Source organism: Atractosteus spatula, chromosome 18 (genome assembly GCF_055471065.1).
Source record: "Atractosteus spatula isolate fAtrSpa1 chromosome 18, fAtrSpa1.hap1, whole genome shotgun sequence".
NCBI classification, from domain to species: Eukaryota; Metazoa; Chordata; class Actinopteri; order Semionotiformes; family Lepisosteidae; genus Atractosteus; species Atractosteus spatula.
The window spans coordinates 17,207,547-17,228,638 of NC_142723.1; the positions used below are offsets into that span (position 1 = coordinate 17,207,547).

Genomic DNA, 21,092 nt, shown 5'->3' on the forward strand with positions numbered 1-21,092 from the left:
TCTTAACCTAATTATTGTGCGTTTGGAAAAAAAATCCTTAGTCTCTGTTGCTGCCTGCATAAACTACCACAGCCAGCCATAGTATTATTTATGTGGTGTAGTAAAACATTAACAGAGTTCACACCTTAACTTAAAATACTGTCTTCTGCTGCCCAAATAACCTTAAATCTTCAAGTGTGCACAAAATGAGAGTACTCTGATTATAACTCTTTTGATTTCGGCATCTCTTGGTGATTCTCCTTATCATACTGTGAATCACAGTGGGGGTAATTTATATGTTTGACAACTTTGTTAAAGCTTCAGAACTTATTAATGGGTTTTGTTGTACCCTAAACAATGAGTTGCAGCCCACAGACCACCTTTAATTACATAGTAATCCAAATTCTTTTTTATGTTCTTATATTTTCTGTAGTCTTGATAAATTGTATTTAATCATTTGGATTTGTTCTTAGTAGGAGTGTAGGAAGTTAATGGTCCTTACTGTGGATAAGTAAATATATGAGGTCCCATTAAATTACTGTGACACCATCTTCAGTCAGCATTATAAATCTTAAGTCTGCAAACGAGAGGAGGCACAGTGATCTGAGGATCATACCCAGTCACTGCCTTCTTCAACATATTTGAATGGTATTTCTCTTTGGGAGCTTTGGTTAATAGAGTTCCCAGCACCTTTCTGCTCCTAATGAAGTGGTCTAATCTGTAAAAGCTCACACAATAGAGTAGCTTTTTAAGTGTTGTTTTGATTGTTTACTGATTAATGTGGGAAATGAATGTGGGACCGAGCTCCGAATATCACAACATTCAAACTGGAACTTTGTTGGGGTGGCATGCTTTATGTCAAGTAGGGTTTTTGGCAGTCTAATCGTTGGGTTAATGTTTAGTTATTAAGAAATGTGGATGTTATTTTCTGATTTTTCCGTGCTCCCGAGGTTACTCTTTGCTGTGGCAAACACAATGTGGGAGCAATATGCACTGCGGTTTACTGTCATAGTGTACTCTTCTTCTGTTTCCTCCGGTCACAAGTTCTCACATGTTCTCCCGTGTGATGACACATGTGATATTAAGGCCGTTACGGGTGTCATCATATGTATCCCCCAGGGCCAGCAGCTGGAGCCTTGAGAGAATGCTCTCAAAGAGTCTGGCACACAGTTCCAGGCCATGCCATATTGGATGGTACAGCAGTAAAGCTGGGCTTTATACATTGTCACTGTGACAGTGCTGAAACACAATGACTGACTGTAAATAAGCAAGGATTTAATACTGTTAGTTTGTATAGAGGGTTCAATCCAGAAACTCCCTGTCACATAAAATTTAGGTCTCAGTGACATCTTATTGCAGATATACAATAAGATATATAAATTGGCCCAGGAGGACGAATCAGCACTAAAGATGTGGTTTGCAAGCTGGAATGTCTACACAGAATTCAATGCAGAATTCGCAGTCGGTCATTCAATTCCATGGCAACCACAGCAAATCACTAACTGCTGTGAAAACACACATGCGAAGAAAGGAAGTGTCTCATTTGTTTTCATGGAGGTGCCATGGCACCTGTGAACTGCCTGTGCAAATTGTTTGCCTGCAAATAATAATTCTGCAAAAGGTTGTGTAGGATCCTAATATCCTCCATGAAGACGTAGGCAACTTCACTGAAGTCAATGAAATGTTGTCCTGGAGCAGAGAAACAAAACAACTGTCAGTCTTAAAGTCACAGAAACCACAAGAAGACTCGAGGGGAAAAAAATGATGAATGATTTTGTTTTTGATTTTAAGGGTCAGATAATTACATACTGAAATTAGACATCTTAAGCAACAACACTGCTTATCATGGATTGGAAAATATTTTTTTGGGAGGGATTTCAATATTCAACATTTTCTGGATATTAAGAGTATTTTGTCTCAATACGAATTCATTGCAGAACTCTAAACTGGGAAATTATATATAGGTATAAAGCTAAGCAAGGCTAGGTCTGGTCAGTACTGGGGTGGGAGAGTCTAAGTAAAGCCAGGTTGCTGCTGATAGTAGTGTTGGTGGACCAGTAGGTGGTGCTCTTCCCTCTGGTCTAGACCTTTAAAGATTAATTTCCCAGTATTGTGACTGGGAACACGCTTCTGTAGAATGTGCCACCCACCAGATGAGATGTAACCTGATCTCATCAGATCTCAAGCTGTGAAAGTCTGGGCCTGGCCACTACTGGTCAGATGGGAAAGCTCTAAAGAACACCAAGCTGCTCTTGTAAGCGATGCTGGTGGTCCAAAGGTGTCATTCTTCCTTCTGAATGGGAATTTTCAAACCAAAAGCCCAGTATGGTGAACGGAGACCCTATACTGTTGACAGTGCTATGCTTTTGGATAAGAGTGTCAAACCAATGTCCTGACTTTATGTCATGGGGCACGTTTCCAAAGAGCAGGTTTGGTAACCCCTCTCTCCTGATTCACATAGTCTGGCCTTCCTAAAGTCCACCTTAACTCAGCTGGAGATCAACTTCTCGCTACTCACTACTCCCCTGATCTGCTGTGTAGTAGGACCACCAGCCCATAATCTCTGCCACATATCTGCCACAGGGCTCCGCACTGTGAAATGTGAAATATGTGAAATCCCTCCTACAGTATGTACAAAGCTCTTGGGAACCCTGTGGAATATTGTTAATATAGTACTTGTAAGACATTTCAGTGATGCTCCCAGTATGCTTGCGTATTTTGGGAAATGTGTTTTCTTGCATATGTTTTTTCATTGAAAGGTCATAAATATTTTCCTATTGTTAAAATCATTCTTTTCCGGTTTTAAAATCCTGCATAGCAGCTCTGCACAAATAACCAGGAGATTCTGGATGAAGAAACTATGCCATTGAAGATACTACTGCAGCTGATATAAGTTGCTTTTATATAATATCTAATCAAATTATAAACATTCTCCAAACATGCAGATCAAAATTAATTACGTGATTGTTATTGGTGTCCAAAACTTTGATATTTCAGTACATTACAGAACTTTCACTTTGTGTTTATCTTGAAATACAGTAGTATGAAGTATTAAAGCTAGATACATGCTGATATAGAATCCCCAATTGTGACCTTGATGTCAAAGAAATCAAAAGCCACTGTTAAGTGGTTTTTATCAGAATCTTGAAACATTGTACACAATGTGATGAACTAAAATTAAGTGTCAATATCCTTCGTTAATGACACTGAAATCATTTCCCTTTTGGATGCATGCCTAAATTCTGCCTGTCACATATGCTAATTTCAAGTCATACTAATTTTCTGACATTTCTGACACCAGCTTTGACAAGATGTACTTGGATTCTTCTGGATTATGAACTTTAGCTGAATGCAAAGACTGAAATAATAGTATGTTTTCCTGGTAGAAAACAGAAACATACATAGAATATAGAGCATAGGCTATATATAGAAAGATATACACTAAATACTTAAAAAAATAAATGTACATGTCTTTCCAAGCCATTCCATAAATGCACAAAGCTGTATTTTCCCCCATACTCACCTTTGTGTGTTGTGTAATGTCAGAATCAAGAACCAGTTTTTTCACCCTCCTTTTATAAGTGTAGATTTAATGCATGAATTTATTCCTTAACATTTTTCTTGGACACATTGAGCACACTTTATAATTGTCCAAGCATTTAATTTGTCGGCCCATTCTAATTCTTCTTCCTGCACTACTAAAGGTAAAGCTCAGCCACATTTTCATTAATGACGGCATACATCTTACATCACCCTTTATTCAACATTAATAACAAAGACTTTCTCACTGTGTCACGGACACAGACATGATACGTTATCTGCACTCTACTGTTCTACCAACCCTTTTAACTGATTAAGCACATTTTCTGTAAACTGAAAGATCATATGCAGGTGTTTCAGTGCTTAGATTACAGGTGTATTGATTTACAGAAAATTATAATTAGGAGGATTAAGGTTTATGAAGTTATCTTAGCTGAGATAATCTTTGAGTATTGGATATCTGACTTAACAATGCACAGGCTGTTTCACCTTACTGTACTAGCTTGGAAAGGAAGAAACAGAATGCTTTTGTTTAAATAAGTAGAATATGTAGCAGTATATTTTTCCAGATTAAAATATGAATCTCTCTGAAATGTAATTATTTAAAATTAAAACTGGGAAAGAAGAGATCTGTCATTTTGATCCCCAAGGTGAAGTGAAGCCAGTTGTTTTATGTCTAAACTGAGTGCTTGTTAGTTGGTCTGTTAGAAATGTAGGTACTGTAGCTTTCGCCACACGTAATGTTAGTGTGAGAGTTTCGAAGTCTGTTGGTTTTGGGGAAATCCATTATGACATTTGGGGATGATATTTGACAAACTTATATAAAGGAACTACTTGAATGTGGGTGAAATTGGCAGACGACAGATTTTAATTTAATTGATTTTAATGCTTTACGTTTCTTTCTTATGTCTGCAAGTTTTTCTTAGTTCAAAAGATTCTTAGAAGGATAGCTACTGTAGAAATCGTCAGATGCCTGTATGACTACAGAGAGATATTGATATAACAGGTGCATTTGAAACGTTTTATTGTGGAGCTGTTTTCCTCCTTAGTCACTGATGTTTTGCAGAATACAGAATAATTAATGAATAATTATGAAATGGATTTTTCCATAGTTATTTTCGGAAGCCTTTACTGTGTTTCCTTTGCTCAACAAGTGACATGGCAGGGAATTACATTTCTGTTGCAATTGCTGTGGTTTGAGATTTCACCACTCAAACAAGTAGTCTGCTTTGAGCCTTTGCTTTTGAAGTCAGTGCCTGCTACCGCAAGAATTAGGGCTCTTTCTAATTTTCCAAAAGATTAAACTGAAGCACAAGCCCTCTCTTTTGAAGTTTATCATATGGATTCCAGTTGGACCAACATTATGGTTTACCATCAGCAGCTAGTAATTAAGCTGCAGCTTTCAGAGCTGAGCACATGAGGCAAATGTGCTATATCAGGGATTATGCATTAACCAAGTGAGGACTGGGAATGGTTTATTCACAAAGCAAACGTATTATCTGTGTGGGGATCAATGTCAGTTAGATTTTTCAGCCTCCTGGGATCGCAGGTGCACAACAATGACTTTAGCTGTTGTGTTGAGAGGAATTTATATCTTGTACAGTGCCAGTGGAGGAGAGGGGAGGAGTGCAATAAAGTTGTCAGTGATGGAGATACAGTGCCTTTGACAGCAGTGACAGTGAGATTTCCGCTCGATGATGTCCTGAATGGAGATATTTGCTTGTATGGCAATTCTTTGTGCACACACCCTAAAGCAGCTGTGAGTTTGAAAAGTAGTCTGTTCTCTGGATAAGAGAAGAGAAGATTCAAATTATTTAAGCAAAAGTTTTCAACAATGACCTTCTGTCGATCTTTAAAGTTAGGTTTCTGGAGGAGGACTGAGGACATTTTGACTGTGACAGAAAACAACAACAACAGCAATAATAATAATTGCATTTTACAGTTGCGCCTTAAACATGCTGGAATGGATATTACATTCTTTTAAGTTCCGGTTAGTGAAAAGCTGGTCTTCTTCATGCACTCTGAGATAAGAGGGACACAAAATTTACACATTAATCTAGTTCCGAAGAGCAATATCTTTTTTGCAGTAAGGTGACAAAAATTTCCAGTGACGTTGTGCTAGTGCATTATACAATTCTAACACACTTTAATTCAAATTTTTTGAACTATCCATTCTAACTTTCTCTTTTTGCTTCCCCATATGGCTTCCCCATATTGTCTAGCAGATGAAAACTCTGTATGAATATAAACACTTGAGTCTTTTTCATGTGTGGCTTCTTCAGGCTCAGGATGTCTCATCTGAAAAAAAAAAAACTTGTATTTGCCTGGAATCGAACGTGGGCTTTGCTCGTGGCAGGTGAGAATTCTTCCACTGAACTACCAATGTGCCTTCAAAGTGCAATCACATTATTTTTGAGAAATGTGCCATAAAACTAGATTAGACAACCCCACACACACACACAGACACACACAATCCCCCCTCTGCCTAAAACATTTTTTGAGTGAGCAGTAGGATCGAGTGGGTTGTTCTGCACTGATGGTATTCTGCCTGAGGTAATTGAAGTGAGTGACAAAAGACCCCCAGAAGACATGCATTTCAAAGCACTCCCTTGTTAGGATGAGCATCATGTGTTAACAACATGCAGAGACAAGTAACGGTGTCGGGTTTTGAAGGACAGGTAACTAGCTTACGCACTGACCTGGCCTTGCTTCACTCTATAGACCGGAACAGAACTGACGAAAATGGCTCGATGATGCTGAAGAAGCATGGTGGTCTCCTTTTTCTTTTGTTATGATCCTATCTTCGAGAATCTCGAGTTGTTTGGAGGGGCAATGCCATCAATATTTTAACAAGACTGTCTGGAGAAAGGTGTGGCGGTCTCTGTGGGTGGCTTGAGGAGCTTCTGTCTTTCTTCCCAGGCCCTGAGCACAATAAACACTGAGGCTCTCTGAGCCCAGCCAGGGGCTGACGATCTACAACGCCTGTGATTTATTGAAAATCAAGCAAATAAAAATATCCTGCCTCAGAATTTTATCTAGAAACAAAAGCCTTCCTGCACACTTGTCCTGTGTTTTGTCTACAGAGACTACACTGCTACTGTATATAGGAGAGTCTGGAATGAGCCCTGCCCAGAACATACTCTGGCTTTAATGGCCTACAGTATAAACACCTTTTCTTATCTGTTCAGAAAACCCAAAGAAAAAAAATCCTCTGTGAAATTATTAGAATGAATAAATAATTCTTATTGTTATATGTTGCCTTGTAGCTTCTTGTATGTCACATTTTGCTGGAGCTCTTCAGCACTGCAAACCACAAATGTAAGTACCTAATCTCGCTATCCACTGCTGCTGAAAAAAAATATTAGGAGATGGTTTAAGCACAGGATACATACAGTGGGTTGGATACTGGAGTAAAAGGGGCATCAGTGCCTCAGAATCAGTGACGTGACATGTTCTTAAGTAAAGTGATGAAACCCAGACTTACTGCTGGGGTGCAACAGTGTATTCTGCAGCTTGCTGGTGTATTTTTTGTTTCATAAATGTTGTCAGTTCTACTTTGCAAGCCCAAGTGCTCGTTCTGTTTTAGCAAGGTCCTTGGTTATCAACACAGCTCTTCTGCTGTGCTGTATAGTAGAAAAGAAGGGAGTGCTTCTATCACCAGACTTCAAATGGGAAACATTGACTGCTGCATTGAGCACTTTTTAACTTCAAGACGGGGAAAAACATTCTTATGGACACATCACTGAAGAAAAGGAGGTCTGACAGTAGCTCTTGAAGGTTTCTTCTGATGTGTTTATTGAGAGGACATAACCTTTCCCCTCTGGAGACCAAGGTCACAAGTATAATGAGTTTGATGCTCTCATATTAGCCTCTAGTGAACATCAACAAAGCAAAACCTGTATTGGCACAGCACAAGACCTCAGCTGAAGGTGAAAAAGATTTATTACTTTATAGACTGTACAGCCCTTTAGTCTCCTTAACGAGCGGTCACTCTATAGCAGGATATTTGAGACAGGGGGGAACAGCATGGCTGGACAAGATGAAGCGGTTTTCTTGAGGAACAAAAGACCATATGAACAGTACTCTTTTCTCTGTGGCACCTTTCACAGAACATAATCGAGGAAAGAATCAGTGGGCAAGATGGGATTTTCTTCTCAGAAAACCTTTTCTTTTCGTCCCAGAGGTTTCATTGATTCTGCTGAAAAAGGCTGTCATCCTCCTTCCACGACAGTGCGTGTGGAGTCCCGGAGCCTGAAGATATTGCTCCTTCTCTTGCCTTCTTTTCCGCTCAGATTAAACTATTCTTTCTGCTCTCCAGCCCTGAGACTGGCCGCTGCGGTCTGGCAGGGGATGCTCATTTTGCGTCTCCTTGCGAGCTGTTTAAGGGATGCACTAAGCATGCACTAAGCCTCCTGAATAGCAGTGGCCTCTCGTCATATTGTTTTCCCTGTTCTTCCCTGCCCCCTCCCTCTCCGCTGCTCTCAGCGAGACGGTGACGCAGTACAGCATAGTGAAAGCAGAAATGTCAATGAAGAAAGAAGGGCACACTGCGCCTGAATCCGAGAAAATACCGCTAGGGATGACAGCTCAGTGCAGAGCTGAATTATCTGACGACATTGCAGAAAGACAGCTTGCGCCGGAGCCCATCATTTGAGTATGCAGCTGCGTAATGCGAATGTTTAATCAGCCTACTGTGCTGTTAGGTGACATTTAAATCCTCATTAATATTAATACAAGGGGATGCTGATTTCAGAACAAGGTCTTGTCTGATGCTTTGGCAACTGTGAGCTAGATCTCTGGTGAACAGGAGAATGCAGAATTTTTGTGCGTGTGTGTGTGAGCCTGTGCGCTCGCTCTTCCTTTCCCCTGATCTGCGCGACCGTCGTTTTTAGCTGCGCTTCGTCCTCACCGAGGGTGAGATGCCCCGTTGTCATGGCAACGAGTGAACGTTAAGGTGTTCACCTGGGGGTGAGGGTCTGTCTCGGCGTTTCGTCCTGTGGCCGGGGGGGGAGCGCGCGCACGCTTGGCAATATTATTCATACCGCTGTTTCTGGGGACTGCAGCCCCCCGCGCCTCGTGCGGGAAGGTGTCTGGGGAGGTGGATGCTTCAGTAGTTCAGTGATGGCAGGTGCGCCTCGGCCACACGCCCTTGCTTGTGCATGACAGAGCAACTGGGGCAGTACGGGCCTCCTGCTGTGGAATTACTGGTTGAGTAACACGGAGCCCCGCAGAAGACTACCGCATGGCATGGTAAATACAGAGCTCGTGTTATTGCTGTTCTTAATTACTGCCATTAGGGCTGTGTTATTCTTGATGTAACAGTGATAGCATACTGTTCTAATCGAAATGTATCTACAAAGCTTAGTCTGTGTGATATTGTCTTTGTTTTCAATCATAATAGGAGGAGTTCCTCTTTTTATGATTCTCATCAGATGTTAATCACAGTGGTTATTTGTTCATGTTTGCTGTGGTCCTGTTTTGTAAAGCGGACCATTGGACAGGGTTTTCATCCTGGGATATCTCACAGGGCTCCTTTTCTATGTAGGCTACTCTTCAAAGTCAAATATGACATATTGGCTTAGTCATTGAAGAAAACAAGAGCACGCCATGTGCAGTATTTGCTGTTGTGGACTGCACATCCTGTGTCAAGGTAATAAGGTTAGACTGTAAATGTATTCAGTTTAATTTGATTGGTATCTTGAATGCCTAGATGATACTAATCATACAGTTTACATACAGGTATTCCTCATTTTAGATTTTCCTTTGTAATTTCTAGATCATTTTTAGACATTTTTAGATTTTGGATGTGTGCAGGAATAAACAATGCTGTAAATGCTTACTTCCATAGTTTAATTCATTTCACATTTACGTACAGTGCATATTCTTAACAATGCTGAGTAGTAGGATTACCTTCAGCTGTAAAAATCGACCACTACCTTTTACAGGAGCCTGTGAGCTTTTGGCAGCTGTTCTATGGTGCCATTCAGCTACTGGTTCCTGTTTCAGGGCAGAGTGTTTGACACTGAAAGACTGTGTGACTTTGGGATCTGTGGTCCAAGCAGATGTGTGCATCAGAGAGATTGGATGTGTTCTGTGTGTTTCCCGATCAGCTACTTAGCAGGCAGGAAAATCAAGGCAAAAGAAAGACCTTTGCATGGTAGTAAATAAGGTAGTAAATAATACCAGGCAACCATCTTGTGATTGTTTGACTAGACTTTGCACCTGATACCCTGATTTCTATTTCGAGGTAAATATCTGTTCAGGCTTAATCAATGGAATTTGATTTTATCATTGATGTTTTTGAAAGGTGAGCTTTCTGAAGCTAGATCAAATCATTTACTGGAACCCCATAAATGTTTTTCAGAGATGGGTATTTAATTGACAGCGTTGTTTGTGCCAAATGAAGGCTGCCTCCGTTAATTAATGAAAGTCGCCAGTACACAGCATGGAACTGTTTAAAATGTGGACATGAGTTCCAGGCCCTTTTGTTGCATTCCATTTCTACTAACAGGTCTCCTCTTTGCTTGCCACTTTAGGAAGAATGCAAACAAATCTTGGCTCGCCAGAAGTCCAACTCGCAGTCCGACTCTCACGATGATGAGATTTCTCCTCCACCCCCAAATCCAGTGGTGAAGGCCCGACGCCGAAGAGGGGGTGTCAGCGCTGAGGTCTACACCGAGGAAGATGCTGTGTCTTATGTCAGGAAGGTGAGTCTACACTGAGGAAGATGCTGTGTCTTATGTCAGGAAGGTGAGGCAGGCCTCTGTCACTCAGGCCCTGTTATCTCTCCAAGAGCCAAGAAGCTTGATGCTGAAGCAAATAAATAAGACTTTGACTTGGAGTGGTCAACTCTGGGCCTTGAAATTCCAGCAGCTTTTAATAAGTCTGTTAAATTCATTACGATCTTGGGTTGTTAACAGACAGTAGGCGAAAGGAAATTAGCAGGCTCAGGTAAGCAAATGCTTCCCTGGGACAAAATTCAGAAAACCCTGCGACTCACCTGGGGCTGATGTCCAGTTAGACTCATTGACAGACCGAAAGGTCACGTTATTGCTGTAACCAGGCTTAGAAAATGTGGGCATACATTAGCTAAAAATCAGCTAACTTTTTTTTTCAGAATTTAGTTATCTTGAATTAGATTACTCTAATTGCCTGTGTCATGGCAGGTCTATCTGAACGCTTACGTTTTATCAAAGTTTATACAGCTGGGAGCTGATCCTAGTATCAGTGCTTGCTTTGCCTAGCCATTATGCTTCATAATAATTGCATTTATCATGATCCCTTTGGTTCACATTCTTTCTGGAAATTCAGATTAAATCTTTGATATGCACTTTCAGATTATCACCGATACACTTCCTCCACAAATAAAGAGAGCATTTTTTAATTGAAGTTTGTCCCTTTATGTAAATATAGAATTTATACCTTTGGCTTAATAGATTCTCATGGCTGTGGTCCTTGAGCCGTTCTTGACATCATACAGACAATGAAAGCCGGGTTCAGATTTTACTCTTGAGTCTACACCCAAGATGTTTTCTCTTTCCACGATATTTTGTTTCCTATTGAAAAGTCTTAATCTGCTTGTCGTGACTAGAAGACTGAAAACTACCGAAAAGCATCAGTCAGAAAACGTTTCCCAAAATACACAAAATAACGACTTTTGTAACTTCTAAATTGTATTACAAAATACGATAATACACAATACAAAGTGCATTAACACTAACACGTCACAACAAATGCAATTATTACATGAACATGCATAATGTTTTTACTTTTAACTGAGTGGGGTGATAGGAAGTTTAATTACTCCTGCCGTTACTGTTGTAGACAGATTAGTATGTCAGTCGTTTCACACGCATGCAGTGTAAAATGAACTAGATTCAACTTATAAAGAAAAGTTCCAAATGGGGCTTTTCTTTTCATTAACATGAAGTTACTTTATCACACTTTTGATTCCACCCGATAAAGCTCTTAAGGTAATAAGGTCATTCAAAAATATTTTATTGATTATAGGTCATTATGACAAGAGAGAGTGGGCCAAGAGTAGGGGTGAGTCTTCTGCAGGAAATATTGTTAATATATATAGACTGGCAAACATATCTGTGAGCATTGCACACAGAAAAAATAAACTGGGCCACAGTAAGTAGGTTTAAACATGTAAGTGCACACACATTGAAATATCTCTCCTAAATTTTTCTTCGTCACTCCTCATTTTTTTGGTCTCTGACACTCCAGCCATTGTTTCTGAATTATAGAATTAAATGGAGGGTTTGTAAAACTTATATACCATAAAGCTGGATTCCGGATCTTTATAGAGCCTACTATATTAAAATTATGACATTCTAATCAGCCAGCCGGGGCTTCACTGGCAGATACAGAGAGCTAGAAAAGAGAAAACAGCTCCTTCCCGGTGCATGATGAATCCTCACACCTGTCATAGGGCTGCAGTTCTCTTCCATCTGCAGTATTACTCTGTCCTGCAGAAGCACTGATACTTTAATACTTGTATAATTCTTCTTCTTCGTGGTTGTTCTTCAGATTAATAAGACACTGATCTTGAGGAATTTAAACATGAGTGTTCTGTTTAATAATCCATCCGTGGTCTTGGAGCTGCTTCTGATGAAAATCAAAATGAAAAGCAAATGCAATATTTTGTATTCTTTGGGAGGCGGGCGTTTCTATTCTTTTTTATTTTATTTTTATGGCTGCTATAGCACAGGCTTCCTTGTGGTCGTCCTTCGCATTTGTAGGAGGGTCAGGTTCTGCAGTGAAAGGCCTGTGATCGGCTGCCAGGGGCACAGCTGGGGCCACACTCCTGACTGTGTAGATTTGATTCCCTTGAAGGACGAAGGTCACTTGCCCCTCCAACAAGGGACAGTACAACTGTGCTCAGCAGCTCTAACACACTTTCTGCTTCTTCATAGAACAGCATTTTTCTTAATGTCTGTGCTGCTGTAGATTTGGCCGGAGTTGCTTTAGGTAGATTAAGAGGTCATTTAAAATATTTCTGCTCAGAAAACGCAGCAAAGAAGAAAATCTCTGCAGGATTGTATCATGCCTTTTTCCTTTAGTGTACCGTTGGGATATTCTTTGATAAATCCTTATTGTGAGAATTTGTATTAGAATGGTCATTTAACTAAGTAGATAGAACAAGATAAAATATACATAGCATGAGGTATGCATCAGATAGAATTACAGACCATAAATCATTGAGCCAAACTGAGGAAACATAATTATTGCATTACAATAATTAGTAATCACTGAAACTACTGTAACTACATTTCTGTTTTTCCATTCAAAGGGATGCTTTATATACCATATGAACCCTATTGCTAATTCTAATCAGATAATGTTTGGTAGTCCGCTGTGAAATGTTTTTCAGTTCCCATGTCAAAGTTGACTTAGCAACAGATACAACATGCAATTTCCAGCACACAGCTGGCAGATCAGTTATGTAATCTTGTCATTGCCACATGGCAAGTTTGAACTTGACTGTTATTCGTGGTCTTGTGTTGGATTTTGCATTTCATTATTTTGTCGTGTGGAATGCTGCTGTATTCTGCAGAATGAGTAACAGATCTGAGCCAGCATATAGAATATATTTGAAAAAAAAACCACAAGAACAAAAGCATGTCAGATTCCCTATACAGGCTTACTATTTATATACGTTTTGCTGTTTATAATGGAAATGAACAATTTCAAATTTCAAAATTTTCCATGTGTTATCCTTCATGAGTTGAAAACCAATTTGAATTTTCCCACTGATACTGCTTTACATACAGCTCTCATATTCTTGAATTTTACATTATTTTTTCCACTCAGACAGGATTATGTTAAAAAATCGAATGATTTAGTTTATTCAAATTCAGATTATTCTGAATTGAGATTAATTTTTCAATTATTCAAATAGGTTATTTACACAATTCCAGCAGGGATGTGCTTTTAATGTTTTAATTCAATAACTATGTCTACTAACTAACATACCTAAACTATCTTTACACTGTTACACATCACTCTGCAACCTAATAGTAATATCCCATCATTACTGAAAACATATGATCAGATTCTAGTTCTAAATGTTATCCAGCATGTTAAAATTAGTTACTGTTATCTTGATTACATTTTTCTAATATTATATTGGTATAGAAAGCACCTTTGGTGCAGCACATTGTTAGACAGAGGTGGCAAACACTGCACGAAGGCTCTGTCTAGTGCTGAGCTGCCTGTCCACCCTGCCATTAGATACCAGCACAGTGAGAAACAGGCAGCACGCAGACAAAACTGCTTCTTCCTGATAGAGACTGTATCATATGAAGTGAAAGATCTCCCCCTGACATGTCTGCCAAAGTGATGAATTGTAAAAGTAAATAAAATGAAAACTATACATAGTGTCCATGGAGATGCACAACCAGTAGGCAGATTTTTTCTGTTTGGTTTCTACATGATTACTATACAAATTACAATATTTTCATTAGGCATGACAGGATTAATATGAAGACCTTTTTCTACCATATTAGCAGTTCTGTATTTTCTCAGCTATCTCTTCCTCACTGAGACCCACAAGCCTGCAAGCCAGCTCAACCCATTGCTGTTGGGAAGTCCTTTCCATACTCTCACTCTCTTTCCTGTCACCCTGGAGCCTCCTGCCTGCTCTTATCAGTCTTGCCCTTGGTCCAAGGGAGTGGTCAGTTCCACACAGAGCCTATCCTCTCCTCTCCCTCCTGCGGAATCTCACTGCCACTGGCTGCCAGTTATTCAATCAGCCCAGATGTGTCTCATTTTGCACTGGCTTTTCTCCTGAACTTTTCTTTTCTCCTTTTCTCTTAAGGCCACCTCTCAGCCCCTCGCAGAACGCATCTCGTGATAAAAAGGTTTTCAAAGCACTGACTGGCTGTCACTGCAAAGCTTCTAGCAAAATAGTGTGTAATGATACGTTCTGCCAGGAACCAAAATGCACGTCTGTGCACTATATTCAAGGAGATTCAGCTTCAGTGGACACTGAAAGTGCTGTAAATAGCTTCATTAGTCGGAGAGTCATGTCATGTCATTTGCCAAACCGCTTTATACCATATGGTAGCTGGAGAGTGTCCTGGCTAAATCTCTACCTTAATTACCCCTTCATGCAGTTCTTACCTCTACCTAAACATATGTAGCTCATATAACTTTTGTAATCCTTTATTTTAGTAATATAAGTGCAGGGAATTAAAGTAATATTAATAGACAAAGCTACTGCATCCTGGTAAGGGGGGGAAAAAAAAGAAATTTGCTCACAGCACCAGCACACCTTGAAAGTTCATTGTTTGAATCAGTCCTATCATCGGTTGTTGATTTTTTTTAATTAACAAAAACTGAACTTTACTTTATCTCTGTCCCTACATTTGCCAAAGTCATTCAATTTTTTTTAAACTCTCTCCTGGGTGCAAATGGGATTGTTTTCTAGAAAGGGGGACAATTCCTTAAATGTTGGAAAACGTGTACGAAAGTCATATTTTCCACCCATTCCACTCTTTTCCTCTCTTTTGTTTTGTTTATCAATTCAAACAACAATACACTTCACTGTTCAAAAACACTCAGAAGCAATTTTATTTTTACAATAAATCGTGCAAAAACATGTCAGTAACCATTGATGAATAATGCCACTTAACCATGCCAGCTCCACATGTTTACAGTGCTCATTTGCAGGTGGGAGGGAGTGGGAGGGTACGGGGTAGATACAGTGTTTAAATCTATGATCTCCAACTTGTGGATTTGTGGATAACCGCAGCTTTAAATTATTGATTTGATCCAAGCGTTTGATTTATCTGCTCCTTTTATATTCCCTGCTGCTACCAAAATGATTTCTAGAGCATGGGAATGCTTGCAAACCAGAGTAGGCCATTTGGCTTGTCTTGCTTATCTTGCAATTTATTAGCTAAGTGAAACCAACATTTCATCCAGCTATTTCTTTAAAAACGTGCCTCAGCCACCTGTCTGTGTGTTCCAGATACCCACACCATTGTGTGAAGAACTGTTTCTTATTCTCTAATCTACATTTTTTTTCCATTTCCAATGGTGGCCCCTTGTCCTCATTTTACTTCAGCGTGTAAATTAGTCCCCTGGGTTAACTCTGTTTATACCCCTTTGTACTTGAATCAAATCTTGCGAACTCCCTTGTCATAGTTCCATTAATCTATATGTGACAATCCGCTGAGACAAAAAATCGTTCTTCTTGTTCTTCTTTGAACTTTTTCTTAGATTATAATATCCATTATGTAGCGTTATTGACCAAAACTGAACACAATATTGTAAGTGAGGACTTAATAGTGTTCTGCACAGCATAAACAATCTTCCTTGTTTAAGTGAATTTAACTTTCTTCTAAACGCACAATTATTCTTTTTGCTTTTTATTGCTTCGCCACATTGTCGTACTTAACATGGAAGAATCTACAAAACCTTTTTGCATAATTTGCATTAGGTTCTGCCTCAGATACAATACTCTTTTCTGTGTGCAATTCTTACTGTACGTTTTTCAGCTGCACCTGAAGTTCGGTATAGTCTTTTCTTTCTTTAAATTTTACACAATCTGTAGAATACTTTCTTCTTTCTAAATATTTTCTTAATATCTCCTATAACACTATGGCATACCTATCGATTTTCAAAGTTTGTTACATGTTTTAGTGCCAATTGTTTTAGCGGTCAAGACAGAAAGTTTGTCTCCTTGTTTAAAGCAGCGATATCAAAGCCCTTGTTGGGGAGTTTAGAGCTCCTGACAGTGCAGGAGCTCAGCTCCAGGATGTGCAGCACTGTGCTGCAGAGTATTGGAGATTCCCAACCCATGGTGGTGAGAATTATTGCTGCAGATTTTCAGAAAACCCAGCATTGTTTTGGTAATTACAGTTTTTTTTTTCAAAGTAAATAGCCCAACTGCAGATGCTGGTCTGAAAACGATGCTGGGACTGACATGCCTGCCTTTTTTATTTTGCGTGGTCGCCTTCATGGTAAACCATCTGGCGTAGTTACTTAATTAAAGCCTGCCTTGTTTTCCTGTGCCAAGTGACATTTTTCCTCAGCCTACTCACTCTTCTTACTTAATGCCATGTGTGCAGCATTATTTATCCGTATACGATTCTCGAGAACCTCTGCATTTCTAGATTTTCAGAAACACTGCTAGTGTCCTGCACATACAGTACACCTGTTTACTAGTGTTAATTAAAGTCTGATATTCAAGTGAAGACCAGCTGTGTTTTAAACTCTCAAAGACAGTTATCATTGTCAGTCATTCAGACAGTTATAATGACAATGGAGGCCAATAACGAGGTGTTTTATACCTCGGTAGTCTATACAAAAAGTTTGGAGACCTAGATACCTTGTGCCTCTTTTATGTCATGCAGGTATCAAGAGCCTACCACTGTGAGAAAAACTTGCACTTCAGATAGTATGTTTCTTAAATACTTTGACAAAATGAAATGAAAATGAGCATCTAAACCTGTAGCACAAAAGAAAGCCTAGCACCTGGAGTTGTGATGTTAACCCTGGATATTTGCATTTTTCCTTGATATCATTCAGAGTCCTCTTGTGCAGTGGCAACTCTTTGATCATATTTCCACAGGTAATACCAAAGGACTACAAAACAATGACAGCGCTGGCCAAGGCAATATCTAAGAACGTGCTCTTCGCACACCTTGATGACAATGAGAGAAGGTAAGGCTTTTCAAGCACAGCGTTTATTTTTCTGTCTGATACTATATTTACATTCCTTCAGAGCATACAGGTACCCCACATCTTTTCTGCATGCACAGATTTAAGGATTTTTGCAGAGAGATATATCAAACTACAAAGTATCATTACTACTGAGAATGTAGCTCAAGAGATACCATTAAATGCTCAGTGCCCACTTATCCAAGAAAAAAAATATAGTGCCTTCACATCTAGTCTATTACTTGTAGAGGCAGAAATACATTTCATAAACTGCTCATTTTATTAGTTTGTGTAAGTTTGTGTCTTTAATTTTAAAGATTTCTTTTGGACGGTTACCAGCTAGAGTAAACTCCAGAACCAACAGCCTCCTACCATTTAATCGCCTAATATCTGTGGTTGTGGGAAACTTCCAGGTGGCACTGAACGCAGTGCAATATTTTTATTAGTGAAGAGAATGGGTTATGCGGAACTGACATTGCAGAAACCTGGATTATTTCAGAGTCAGTTCAAACTGTTTTTCTATCTTAGTGAAAAGTATTTTCTTCTTACCAATGTTTTTCAGTTTTTACGGAAAGAACGTTCTCTCGGAATAATTGCTTTAATTGATGAATCCTAGAGATGTATTATTGTGTATATTTCATCTTTACCCCATAGGTAAAGTTATATTAGTGGGATTTTGAGCTAGTTATTATGAGCAGGCTAGTTAGTCTTTTATGGCATTTAAACTAAACAGCAGAACCATAAATGATCTGCCAAGGCCAGACTAAAAAGGCCAACGTATTTTATTTGAGCATGGATCCTGTTTTATTTGAGCAGGAAGTCACTGGAGGTAGGGGCGGACCAGAAGATGAAACATCAAACTGACTCTTTAATGCTGGTACACCTGCCAATTTTACTGGAATGCCAATGTCATGCGGTTTGTGATTAATGGCATGTGAAAGCATTCCCCTTCTCTTGTGCAGGTGTACAGTCTAGAGACTAGAAACCATAGAAGGAATAAGGGTTAGCCCTGGCTACTTAAAAAAATAGTCAGACTGACTGTTAGTCTCTGTATCTTGAGAAGTCTGAACCACTTTCCTTGTGTATTATAAAAATAAGAGTGGCTTAACATCAAATATTAAGCCACTAACATTAGGAACTGTAACCATGATGCTTTCCTTTGAATCCCGTTTGAATTATTTGCTGTGTTGAGGGATGCTTTTATTAATCTGACATAAGAATATGGATAACAACTGTTTCTAATGGGTGGCTCACCGATGTTGTTTTCACCAGAGTGAAAGTGCCGGTGTTTTTTTTTTGTGATTCACTCAAAGGATTTGTTCACTAGATAATCCTCCTGGTTCATTACTCACAAGAACAAGTTATGCAATGTAAACATTCTGAAGTTGTGTCCTATCTTTATTGAATATAAAAGAAACACGGTCTGTTCCAGTGGTATGTGAATTCACAATTTTTCAGTGTGTTTAGAAAGTGTCAGGAATGTTTAATATAAGAGCATGTATTTTGAGATGTAAATGGTTCAGTCGAAGTTATACCTGCTTTCTTTCACTGATTTGTTTGCATCACTTTCAGTCTCTATCAGTATAACAGTTTAGGGTTATCTCACTTGGCTTGGCTTGAAGTACCAGTGTGCCTTGAACTGTCGTCAGGACTGGGCATAAATTATATTTGTTTTTTCAATATCATTTACGATAAGTAAAAAGGTGTCTTTTGCCTCTTACAAAAAAAACATTTAAAAGACATATTGAAAAATGGAAAAAGTATGTTTATAGTGATGTTTATACTAATGTACCGAAGTAATTGTCGTGTTTTATGTATAGTGACAGGAAGTATGCTACAATATTAATTTATTGTATGTCGTTGACTTAAAACAGGGATCTCTTGTTATGGTCTCAGAGAGCCCAACAACATTTTGTCTTATAGGTGACCCTGATTGCCAGTAATCTATACCTGTAGTGCTCCTATTTTGTAACTATTTGTATATAATCGATCGATTAGGGAAGTAAATTATTATTCAATCAAGAAAAACATGGTCCTTGAGAGCTGAAGAATATGTATTTGCTCAAAATGAACTGTTAATTTCTTAGATTAACAAGTCTCTGGCTTGATCGCAATTAGACTGGTCTAAACATTTAGAAACTGTCAGTTTAATGGTGACCTGTAACACCTGCTAGATTAGGGAACTCCAGGGCCAGGGTGAGAGACTGGTGTGTATTATGTATTTTATGGAATAGGTAAAGGTTCATTCCATGCTGAAAGGTCAAAAAAAAGAAAAAGGCTGTGTTTTGGCTGTGGAGAACTCTTCAGGTGTCCAGGCTCCACAGCCACAACACGGTGTTTGTTTTCATGGAATGAACCTTTCTTTACCTGTTCCTTAGAAGCCTTGGGTCGATGATGCAGCTTCTACTCAAACGTCTTATGTCTCTTATGCTTTAAATGCTCTGTATTTAATTTGAACGTCTCTCAGGACAGTTCAAAGAAGATTGACTGAAATTATTCCTGGACTTGGAGGAATGTCACAGTTGGACATGTTAAATGAACTGAATCTTGTTAGATTAAGTCAAGAATGTGTGGGAATTTCATTCAAGTATTCAAGACCTGGAAAGTTATATGGAAAACGTCCAACATATGGGACTACCTCTGGCTCAGCAATGAAATAAGAGCCTAGGTCAGGAGGACATACAGTATGCTTCTATATGTGCCTCAAGAAGGGATTAGATGAGATTCCACGGTCCATTACTATCAGTCAAATGATAGAGATGGATCAAATGGCTTCCTCATGTTTGAAACCTTTATTATGTTTGTTCTATATATGACTTGAATCAAATAGTTACACCCCAGACAATTTCAAACCTAATGATAATTTGCAGAACAATGTGAGTAGTGTAAGTAAGTCTTAGTATTAGGGGTTGGCAAACTTTATTGTCACCATGAGATTTCCGAAATCAATGAAACTGTTGTGGCAACAGGGCTTTTTTTTATGTACCACATGAAATAAAACAAGCAAAAAACCTTGCAAGAAAAGAAAACACGTTCTAACTTAAAGGAGGTAGAGGCATGTATAAATACCTTTTCTTTTTTCTAAAACACAAGTTTTAGGTGCGGGTGATTTTCCTGAAGGTGTGGTGACAGTTTGGAAGTCATGTTCAGGTTGGATATCTAGGTTCACCGAAGTGCTCTCAACCCAGACAACAGGCCAACTGGAGAATGGACTCGTTCTGCTCTGTGGTTTATCGCATGCAGAAGTTGCGTCAAGTGGTGTCACATGTCAGATGAAGCCGGGATACAAACACATGACCCTGGTCGTCTTTCCTTTATAATGATCACAAATGGCATGAACCTGAACACCCCTTATTGTCTTGTCTGGCTGATCGATTGCAGTCGAGCGCTGATGTGCTCAACAGCACCATTCAGAGGCATGGCCAAAGAAAGGGCAGGGAGATAGACCAGAGATAGGAAACACGTAAATAAGGAGTGGAAATGAATCAGTCATGGCCGTCACTGCAGGGAATTATTGTTGAGTATCTTGCCTCCTTAATACCACATAAGACTTTTTTATTACTGATAAATGCAGTTTGGCTACTAGAAAGCACAGTTTCTATTGTGTATTTGGCTCCAAAGAGTGAGATTAGTGTTGTATAGAATATTAACAAATCTTGATTACTGTTTTTTCAATCTATTAGAACTTGTACTCATAAGAAAGCATCCATTTAGGAGAGCATTTTCTGTGGACAGATGGATTAAGCAGGCAAATGTTAGAAAGAGGAAACACTTGGATTTTATAGCAAGTCAATATGCAAAGATAATACAGTATTCTGCCTCTGTACATAGGAGTTTACTCTTTTCTCTTCTAAGTTTCTCTTACTCCATGACTGCCTGGGATTAAATTCAGATCTTTT

At 39.1% G+C, this 21,092-nt stretch overlaps 1 protein-coding gene across 2 annotated transcripts in view; it reads left to right on the forward strand.

Moving 5' to 3' along the window:
* prkar1b (protein kinase, cAMP-dependent, regulatory, type I, beta) overlaps window positions 1–21,092 on the forward strand; it is a 77,324-nt gene that overhangs the window by 9,633 nt on the left and 46,599 nt on the right. Inside the window, exons 1-3 of one of the 2 annotated variants that reach the window (XM_088936207.1) lie at window positions 7,994–8,769; window positions 10,056–10,226; window positions 17,105–17,196. In XM_088936207.1, the coding sequence (XP_088792333.1) occupies window positions 8,767–8,769; window positions 10,056–10,226; window positions 17,105–17,196 (266 nt within the window). In that variant the 5' untranslated portion in view covers window positions 7,994–8,766. Of the gene's footprint in view, window positions 1–7,993; window positions 8,770–10,055; window positions 10,227–17,104; window positions 17,197–21,092 lie in introns of those variants that run through there. The other variant, XM_088936206.1, reaches the window with a different exon arrangement.